General features: G+C 33.1%; 2 protein-coding genes across 4 annotated transcripts; both read right to left on the reverse strand.

Annotated features, from left to right (window-relative positions):
* Positions 1–6: 6 nt before the first annotated feature.
* On the reverse strand, positions 7–8,816 carry LOC111717435 (zinc finger protein 700). The gene is made up of 2 exons (XM_023492938.1): positions 8,694–8,816; positions 7–1,687 (listed from the first exon to the last, which is right to left on the reverse strand). Exons 1-2 carry the CDS (start codon positions 8,812–8,814, stop codon positions 684–686), a joined length of 1,125 nt encoding a protein of 374 aa, XP_023348706.1. The 5' UTR covers positions 8,815–8,816; the 3' UTR covers positions 7–683.
* LOC111717436 (zinc finger protein 271) lies at positions 2,057–7,997 on the reverse strand. Of its 3 annotated transcripts, none has more exons than XR_002768782.1 (3): positions 7,645–7,997; positions 3,785–5,422; positions 2,057–3,411 (listed from the first exon to the last, which is right to left on the reverse strand). XR_002768782.1 is itself a non-coding variant. In XM_023492940.1 (3 exons), the coding sequence occupies exons 1-3, from the start codon at positions 7,763–7,765 to the stop codon at positions 3,404–3,406; spliced, it is 342 nt and encodes a 113-aa protein (XP_023348708.1). In that variant the 5' UTR covers positions 7,766–7,996; the 3' UTR covers positions 2,057–3,403. The 3 variants fall into 3 exon arrangements, 2 of the variants coding, with proteins under 2 accessions (XP_023348708.1, XP_023348707.1); XM_023492940.1 differs by having other exon boundaries at positions 5,210–5,422; positions 7,645–7,996; XM_023492939.1 differs by lacking the exon at positions 2,057–3,411 and having other exon boundaries at positions 3,576–5,422.
* Positions 8,817–10,734: the final 1,918 nt, after the last annotated feature.

Genomic DNA, 10,734 nt, shown 5'->3' on the forward strand with positions numbered 1-10,734 from the left:
GATTCAATGTGTAACTTCAGATTTCTTGTTGTAGTGGCACTGTATTCACATTGATCGCAAGAATATCTCACTCCTTCATGTTTAGATTCAATGTGCAACTTTAGACATTGTACTTCGGTAGCAAAGTATTCACACTGGTCGCAAGGATATCTCACTCCTTGATGTTTTTTTTCAATGTGTTTCTTCAGATTACTTGGATGAGTTGCAGAATACATACACTGGCCACAGGGATATCTAACCCCTTGGTGCCTACTCTCCATATGTAACTTCAGATTTCTTGATTTGTTGACCTTGTAGTTGTACAGGTTACAGGGATATCTCACTCCTTCGTGCTTAGATTTAGTGTATTGCTTCAGATGACTTGCTGTAGTTGCAGCATACACGCAATTTAAACAAGGATATCTCACTATCTATCTATCCTTATCTCCCTGGTAAAAATTTTGAGACGTCTCCTCTTGAATGATCAAAATAAATGAGAAAAATGAAAATTTGAAGTTTACAATGAAAACTATTACTTAATGTTTTCTTTTTTGATGTGCTTTTAAATGACAGGATTGGGTGACAAGGTATTCACACTAATCGCAGGGATACCTCACTCCTTCATGCTTAGTTTCTGTATGCCTCCTCAGACTAGTTGGGTCAGTTGCAGCGAATTCACATTGATCGCAAGGATATCTCACTCCTTAATGTTTTTTTTCAATGTGTTTCTTCAGATTACTTGGAAGAGTTGCAGCATACATACACTGGCCACAGGGATATCTCACCCCTTCATGTTTAGATTCAATGTGCAACGTCAAACTTTTTACTTCTGTAGCAACGTATTCACACTGGTCGCAAGGATATCTCACTCCTTCATGTTTTTTTTTAATGTGTTTCTTCAGATTACTTGGATGAGTTGCAGCATACATACACTGGCCACAGGGATATCTAACTCCTTGGTGCCTACTCTCAATATGTACCTTCAGATTCATTGCTTGGCTGGCCACGTAATTACACAGGTCACAGGGATATCTCACCCCTTCATGTTTATTTTCAATGTGTAACTTCAGACTCTGCTTAACAGTAGCAACATATTCACACTGATCGCAGGGATATCTCACTCCTTCATGAATATTTTTAATATGGATCTTCAGATTAACTGCCGTAGTGGCAGCGTATTCACAATGAGAACAAGGATATCTGACTACTTCATGTTTATTTTCAATGTGTAACTTCAGACTCTGTTTAACAGTAGCAACATATTCACACTGATCGCAGGGATATCTCACTCCTTCATGAATATTTTTAATATGGATCTTCAGATTACCTGCTGTAGTGGCAGCGTATTCACAATGAAAACAAGGATATCTGATACCTTTATGTTTGTTTTCAATATGTATCTTCAGAACACCTGCTGAAGTTGCAGCAAACTCACACTGAACGCAACGATATCTGATACCTTCATGTTTATTTTCAATATGTTTCTTCAGACTTCTTGGTTCAGTGACAGCGTATTCACAATTATCACAAGGATATCTCACTCCTTCATGTTCACTTCTATTATGTTTATTCAAATTACTAGATTTAGTTGCCACATAACCACATTTTCCACAGGAATAACTTTTATCTCTTTTTTGTCTCAGCTTACTCTTTTTAAGTTTCTTTTGTTCAGAGAAAATGAGATCTTTTTCAATCTTGTCATTTTCACCTGAGAAATAATAAAATATTAAGTACAAGAAAGACATATCCTAAAATTAAAGGGAATGTTTTTGTAATTTCAAGTGACTCTGCATTTAAACTTAGAGACATGCCTGATTCACATCGGTACCCTTGAAACCTTCATCTGATCTTTAATATGGAAGATAATTGGTGATATGGAAATTTAACGTTGAGAAGATGACATTAAATAGTACTTTCCTCTTTAACATCTTCTCCCACTACATACACAGTACATGTATCCTCTACAGTAGAGATTTCTTCTTTAATGGTAACTTTATCTTTTTCCATAATTTCTGCCATGCTCTCTGAAATATGTACAAAACATGTTATACCTTCAAGGGTAAATAGTCTTGTAAAATAAAATGAATAAATAAAACTGCAAACAAATATTTACACTGATATCATAATAAGAAGTTATCGCCAAGAGGTTAAAACATACTTTGGTAAAATGAGAAAACAGGATGTTAAAAATTAAGACCAAGTGCTGAAAGAAAGAGAAAGACTGAAAATGAACCAGCTGACTGCAAGCTAGGTCAGGCAGTGACAATTGAAAGATACCGGGCTGAGCAGAACCAAACCAGTCTGGAAGATAAGGGAAGAAAGAAGGAAGATGACTACATCAGGCCGCATCAACTTAAAAGTACTAGGCCAAGCAGAACCGAACTGGTCCGAGAGATAAGGAAGCAAAAAGGTAGATGACCATTGATCAGTCCTACCTACTCCCCCCCTCCATTCCCCGACGTACTGTGCAACATATCCCTCACACTTTATCCCCCAGGCTTCAAGCTAGAGAGGGGAGGGGGTGGGGGGAGATTTGCAATCATTAAAACAAATTACAACCCCACTACAAATCCAATAAGATTATAATCTTCTCCTCACTAATTAACACATACTAAACTAAATCAGATTAGCTCATTTAGAAAAGATCCCATGAACAGCTGATCTGTTCATAAAAAGACTACTTTTTATAAATCTTTCACATAATTAAGATGACATCTAAACTCTGATTGATTGAATGCAGCTCTAATTTCTCCAGAGTAGATTAATCGATTTAACACAGCTCCAATATCTCCACCAGAATAGATTGATTGATTGATTAAACACAGCTCTGATATCATTGGTTGATTGAACAAAGCTCCGATACTCAGAGTAAAATAATTGATTGATTGATTAAACACAGCTCTGATATCATTGGTTGATTGGACAAAGCTCCAATAATCAGAGTAAAATTATTGATTGATTGAGTAAACACAGCACTCATATTATACAGTATATTAATTGATTGAACATCGTAGTTCCGGTGTCTCCAGAGTAGTTTGATTAATTAAACATAGCTCCGATATATCTAGAGTAAATTAATTGATTAAACGCAGTTCCAATATCTCCAAAGTAGAAAAATGATTGAACACAGCTCCCAAGTCTCCAAAGTAGATTAATTGAACAAACAAAGTTCTGATATCTTCAGAGAAGATTTATTGATTGGTTGAATACATCTCTTATATCTTCACAGTGGATTTATTGATTGATTACAACCCCCATTTTCTCCAGAGTACATTGATTGAATGAACACCAGCTCTGATTTCTCCAGAGTATACTCTTTGATTGAACACAGCTCCGATATCTCCAGAGTATAATCTTTGATTGAACACAGCTCCGATATCTCCAGAGTATACTGTTTGATTGAACACAAGAGCTGTCTCAGATTTCAGATTTCTGAATAAATATTATTACAGTTAAACAAATCAATCTAAATAATAATTGTGAAAAATGTCTATTAATCACAATACTATGCTTGATGACAGTTGGAGTGCATATTCAAGCATTTAATAGGGAACTGGGGATACTTGGGAATATTTAATAAATGAAGATAAAAAAAAAATTTTAAAATAATTTATTCATGAAAAACATAAATTCTCTAAAAAACTGAACATTACTATATGACAGTAGGAGTGCATATTCTTACAAGCATTTAATAGGAAACAGGGTATGCTGGGGAATATTTAATAAATGGAGACAAATACTAAAAAAAAATCCATTCATGAAAAACATATATTCTCTAAAAACTTTCGATTATTTCTAAGTTTACCTTGTACTCCTGTATCTTCAGTACATGTATCCTCTACATGAAAGTTTAGCATGATAATTGTTATTTCATAAAACTGAAAAAATGTTTTTAATTTCCATTTTTTCAAAGATAAAATTTGTCAGAGAAAAAGTTTTTGCAAAAATGTTAAAATGATAAAAATATTATTTAAGAAAATAAGAATGATGAGGGGAGCGGGAGAACACAGTTGAGTTTGATATAGAAAATATACAATTAGAACAAAGATTTATATAATAAATTCTACAATAAGAGAATTTTTTAATAGAAGAGAAGTGATAATTTGAAGCTTACATTGCAAAGCCTTTCTTCTTATTATTGTTTTATTGTTGAATAATCCTCAGGAACCCATGTAGAGTTATAATGAGAATGTCTTTGAAGACTTTGAGTTGCTGATGATGGTTCTGATAGACTTTGTGACTGGTAATCTTGCATCAGCATCTCATGGATACTGTCCGAATTTGTCATAGCTTCTCTTGAAGATATTCACTGTAGTCGACTGTTTAACTTCTTGTGGGATAGAGTTCCATTTTCTTGGAATTCTCAAGCTGAAGAAATTGTTCCTGATACTGGTCCTAGAGTTTTGTATTTCCAAGTTCAAAGGGTCATTAGCCATTCTTATCACTCTGTTGTGGTTGATCTTTCTAAACCATGTATTAGGGTTGACATCACAGAATCCATGAATTATTTTAAATGTCTGAATCATGTCGGCCCGCTCACGTCTTTCTTCAAGTGAAAGCAACTTCAACTCAATCAGTTTCTCTTTTTCTCAATCAGTTTTTCTTAATTAATGTTTCTTTTTTTGATGTGTTTTTAAATGATAGGATTGGGTGGCTATGTATTCACATTGATCACAGGGATATCTCACTCCTTCATGAATATTCTTAATATGTATCTTCAGACTACCTGCCCTAGTGGCAGCGTACTCGCATTGATCGCACGGGTATCTCACTCCTTCATGTTTATTTTCAGTATGATTCTTCAGAATACCTGCTGTTGTTGCAGCATACTCGCATTGATCGCATGAATATCTCACTCCTTCATGTTTAGATTCAATATGTCTCTTTAGACATCTTGCTGTAGTGGCAGAGTGATCACATTGGTCGCATGGATATCTCACTCCTTCATGCTTTTTTTCAATATGTTCCTTCAGAGATCTTGCTGTAGTGGCAGCGTGATCACATTGGTCGCATGGATATCTCACTCCTTCATGTTTATTTTCAATATGTATCTTCAAATCACCTGCTTGAGTTGCAGCGAACTCACAATGAGAACAGGGATATCTCACTCCTTCATGCTTATTTCCAATATGTTTCTTCAGATTACCTGCAGTAGTGGCAGTGTATTCACAATGAGAACAAGGATATCTTACTTCTTCATGTTTAGATTTAATATGATTCTTCAGATTACCTGCTTGAGTGGCAGCGTATTCACATTGATCGCATAGATATCTCGCTCCTTCATGTTTACTTTTAATATGTTTTTTCAAATGACTAGATTGAGTTGCCACATAATCACATTTTCCACAGAGATAACTTTTATCTCTTTTATCTGTCAGCTTCCTCTTTTTTAGTCTCTTTTGTTCAGAGAAAAGGGGATCTTCTTCAATCTTGACAACTTCACCTGAAAAATTAAAAATAAGAATTAATAAAAGTTGTTGAAATTTCAAGTAAATCTAAATTTAAACTTAGGGGCATGTCTGATTCATATCAGTACCCTTAAAACCTTCATCTGATCTTTAATATAGAAGATAATGTCGAGCTTTTCCATTTCTGCATTGCTATATATAAATAAATATAAATATATATATATATATATATATATATATATAAAATGTTCNATGTTTAGATTCAATGTGTAACTTCAGACTCCTTACACCTGCAGCAACGTATTCACACTGATTACAAGGATATCTCACTCCTTCATGTTTAGATTCAATATGTCTCTTCAAACGACTTGCTGTAATTGCAGTGTGATCACATTGGTCACATTGATATCTCACTCCTTCATGTTTAGCTTTAATATGTTTCTTTAGATTTCTTGGATCAGTAGCAGCATACATACAGTGGCCACAGGGATATCTCACTCCTTCATGTTTATTTTTAATATGTCTCCTCAGACTACTTGCTGTGGTAGCAGTGTGATCACATTGGTCGCATGGATATCTCAATCCTTCATGTTTATTTTCAATATGTATCTTCAGATCACCTGGTTCAGTGGCAGCGTATTCACATTTATCACAAGGATAAATCACTCCTTCATGTTTACTTCTATTATGTCTCTTCAAATTACCGGATTGAGTTGCCACATAATCACATTTTCCACAGGGATAACTTTTATCCCTTTTTTCTCTCAGTTTCCTCTTTTTAAGCCTCTTTTGTTCAGAGAATAGGGGATCTACTTCAATCCTGACAACCTCACCTGAAAAATTATAAAATAGAATAAATAAAATATTAACCTCAAATTAACAAATGGTTTTATATTTTTAATAAAGTCTAATTTTGTCTTGAGAAACCACAAAGGCAAATAATCTCTTATTTAAAAAAATGTAATGGATATCGCATTCATAGTTTGTCAAACAAAGCTTTGAAACTATTAAAATACACTTTTTTTATTGAGGGTCAATTGAAAGTATGTTTATAATTAGTAAATAAACTATTCCACTAGCCGGTTTTTATAAAAATTCAAGGTTAGTTCACTAATGCATTCGGATAAAATATGGAAAAAATGGTTCCGTATTAGGGGTCAATATAATTTTATCCAATACGATCCCAAATTTTGATTGTTTGATTTTAGGGGCATAAATTATACAAAAAAACATGTCAATTGGAAGTATGATGTCAAGTTGTAGAAAAAAATCCTTATTGCAGAATTTGTTTACTGCAAGAGACTGTATATTTTTCTGTATATCATAATTTATCTCGTATATTGATTACTGATATTTACATTCCTGAAATGTAGTACACATACACAAAAAATTTGCCAAAGTTCCCAATGACACAGAAAGTGTATTTTCATGCTCCTTTATGTACTTATAACCTCAATCCCATTTAGGATCAGAAATGGAATTGTTTGGACTCCTGATCCATATGGAGCACTGAATTTGTTGACATTGAAACAAATAAGAGGCAAAAACTAAAATAGACCAAAATTTGGCCGAATTCCAAAATAATCATTATTTTGCTGATATATATAGAAAAATTTTGAAATTATGAAGAAAAAAATGAACAGTGTTCACTGGCTCCAGGCGCATCTTTCTATACCAAGATTACATGTTATAAAGTTTTTTTTTAATGCCATACATTCCAAAGAAAGTTCTGCCACAGAATTTCCTCTGAAGAGTTTGAGGTGAAGACAATCAACCCTAGAACATCAGGGACACAATGTCCCAGATTGTTATTTCATGTTTGTTTTCAATATGTATCTTCAGACAACTTGCTGCAGTGGCAGCGTATTCACATTGATCGCAAGGATATCTCACTCCTTCATGTTTACTTTTAATATGTCTCTTCAAATGATATAATTTAGTTGCCACATAACCACATTTTCCACAGGGATAACATTTATCTCTTTTATCTGTCAGCTTCCTCTTTTTTAGTCTCTTTTGTTCAGAGAACAGGGGATCTTCTTCAATCTTAACAATTTCACCTGAAAAATTCAAAAAGAGAATTAATAAACTATTAAACTAACCTAAAGTATCTCACATGGTTTAAAATATTTAATAATATCTGTAAATAAAGTTAATTGTGATAACAGCTTTTAGATTTATGAGCCCGAAGTTCTAAAAAAAGGCAAAAATCGATCATCCTAAAAAAGATATATATGAAGAAAATGTTTACCCATACCTTGATTTTCTGTCCTTTCCTCTTTAACATCTTCTCCCACTACATAAACAGTACATGTATCCTCTACAGTAGAGATTTCTTCTTTAATGGTAACTTTATCTTCTTCCATAATTTCTGCCATTCTCTCTGAAATTATGTACAAAACATGTTATACCTTCAAGGGTAAATAGTCTTGTAATATAAAATGAATAAATAAAACTGCAAACAAATATTTACACTGATATCATAATAAGAAGTTATCGCCAAGAGGTTAAGGCATCCTTTGGTAAAATGAGAAATCAGGATGTTAAAAATTAAGACCAAGTGCTGAAAGAATGAGAAAGACTGAAAACAAACCAGCTGACTGCAAGCTAGGTCAGGCAGTGACAACATAAAGTTCTAGGCCTAGAAGAACCAAGTGGCAGCGTATTCACAATGAGAACAGGGATATCTCACTCCTTCATGTTTATTTTCAATATGTAATTTAAGATTTCTTACTGTAGTGGCAGCGATTTCACACTGATCACAGGAATATCTCACCCTTTCATGTTTGTTCTCAATATGTATCTTCAGACAACTTGCTGCAGTGGCAGCGTATTCACATTGATCGCAAGAATATCTCACTCCTTCATGTTTACTTTTAATATGTCTTGTCAGACTACTTAGTTGAGTGGCAGCGTATTCACAATGAGAACAAGGATATCTCACTCCTTCATGTTTAGATTTAATATGTCTCTTCAAATGACTGGATATAGTTGCCACATAATCACATTTTCCACAGGGATAAATTTTATCTCTTCTTTCTGTCAGTATCTTCTTTTTTAGTCTCTTTTGTTTAGAGAAAAGGGGATCTTCTTCAATCTTGACAATTTCACCTGAAAAACTCAAAAAGAGAATTAATAAAATATTAAACTAACCTAAAGTATCTCACATGGTTTAAAATTTTTAATAATATTTGTAAATAAAGTTAATTGTGATAACAACTTTTAGATTTATGAGCCCGAAGTTCTAAAAAAAGGCAAAAATCGATCATCCTAAAAAAAATATATGAAGAAAATGTTTACCCATACCTTGATTTTCTGTCCTTTCCTCTTTAACATCTTCTCCCACTACATAAACAGTAAATGTATCCTCTACAGTAGAGATTTCTTCTTTAATAGTAACTTTATCTTCTTCCATAATTTCTGCCATTCTATCTGGAATATGTACATGGTACAATACATGTAATATTTCAAGTTAAATAGTCTTGTAATATAAAATGAATAAATAGAACTGCAAACAAATATTTACACTGATATAGTAAAAAGAAGTTATCGCCAAGAGGTTAAAGCATCCTTTGGTAAAATGAGAAATCAGGATGTTAAAAATTAAGACCAAGTGCTGAAAGAATGAGAAAGACTGAAAAAAAACCAGCTGACCGTAAGCTAGTTCAGGTAGTGACAACATAAAGCATAAAGATCTAGGCCTAGAAGAACCAAACCGACCAGGAAGATATGAGAAGAAAGAAGATAGGTGACCATTGATCTGTCCAACTCCCCCCCCTTTCTTTCATTGACGTACAGCACAACATATTCCTCACATCTTATACCTCAGGCGCTTTGTCATTTTTCCTACAAAGAACAAGGATATCTCACTCTTTCATGTTTATTTTCAATATGTATCGTCAGACCACCTGCTGAAGTTGCAGCAAACTCACACTGAACGCAGGGATATCTGATACCTTCATGTTTATTTTCAATATGTTTCTTCAGACTTCTTGGTTCAGTGGCAGCGTATTCACATTTATCACAAGGATAAATCACTCCTTCATGTTTACTTCTATTATGTTTATTCAAATTACTAGATTTAGTTGCCACATAATCACATTTTCCACAGGAATAACTTTTATCTCTTTTTTGTCTCAGCTTACTCTTTTTAAGTTTCTTTTGTTTAGAGAAAATGAGATCTTCTTCAATCTTGTTATTTTCACCTGAGAAATACAAAAATAGAATTAATAAAATATCAAGCACAAGTAAGACATATCCTAAATTTAAAGTGAATGTTTTTGTAATTTCAAGTGACTCTGCATTTAAACTTAGAGGCAGTCCTGATTCACATCGGTACCCTTGAAACCTTCATCTGATCTTTAATATGGAAGATAATTGGTGCTATGGAAATTTAACGTTGAAAAGATGACATTGTGGGAGACGATGCCTGGCCGCGTTAAACAAGTTCCACAAGATTCAACAGAATGAGATAGAACAGATAGGGAGCATAGTACTGATAAACATCTACACGATCTACACGATCTACATGATTGTGAGATTGAATTCACATTGGTTTTAGTTTCTAGAATTAAATAGCTGGTTTATCTATCTATCAAGTTCCCGGTGAATAATTCTTATTATTGTCACCTAGTTTGCGGATCTATCTATCTATCAAGTTCCCGGTGAATAATTCTTATTATTCTCACCAAGTTCGTGGAATAATCATAATTATTACACAAAATGGGTGACAATTACAAGAATTATTCCGGATTTGGCCACGTAGTAAATCTATAAGAATGTGGTATAATAGTATATTATGGTTTTTCTTTCAATATTATAACAATAATTTTGACTATTACACTTTCTTCCTACGCATAATAATATTATACCACCTTTACAAATAATTAAAATTATTACACAAAATGGGTGACAATTACAAGAATTATTCCGGATTTGGCCACGTAGTAAATCTATAAGAATGTGGTATAATAGTATATTTTGGTTTTTCTTTCAATATTATAACAATAATTTTGACTATTACACTTTCTTCCTACGCATAATAATATTATACCACCTTTACGAATAATTATAATTATTACACAAAATGGGTGACAATTACAAGAATTATTCCGGATTTGGCCACGTAGTAAATCTATAAGAATATGGTATAATAGTATATTATGGTTTTTCTTTCAATATTATAACAATAATTTTGACTATTACACTTTCTTCCTACGCATAATAATATTATACCACATTTACGAATAATTATAATTATTACACAAAATGGGTGACAATAACAAGAATTATTCCTGATTTGGCCACGTAGTAAATCTATAAGAATGTGGTATAATAATATATTATG

The sequence above is a fragment of the Eurytemora carolleeae genome, unplaced genomic scaffold (assembly GCF_000591075.1).
Source record: "Eurytemora carolleeae unplaced genomic scaffold, Eaff_2.0 scaffold2607, whole genome shotgun sequence".
In the NCBI taxonomy this organism is placed as follows: domain Eukaryota; kingdom Metazoa; phylum Arthropoda; class Copepoda; order Calanoida; family Temoridae; genus Eurytemora; species Eurytemora carolleeae.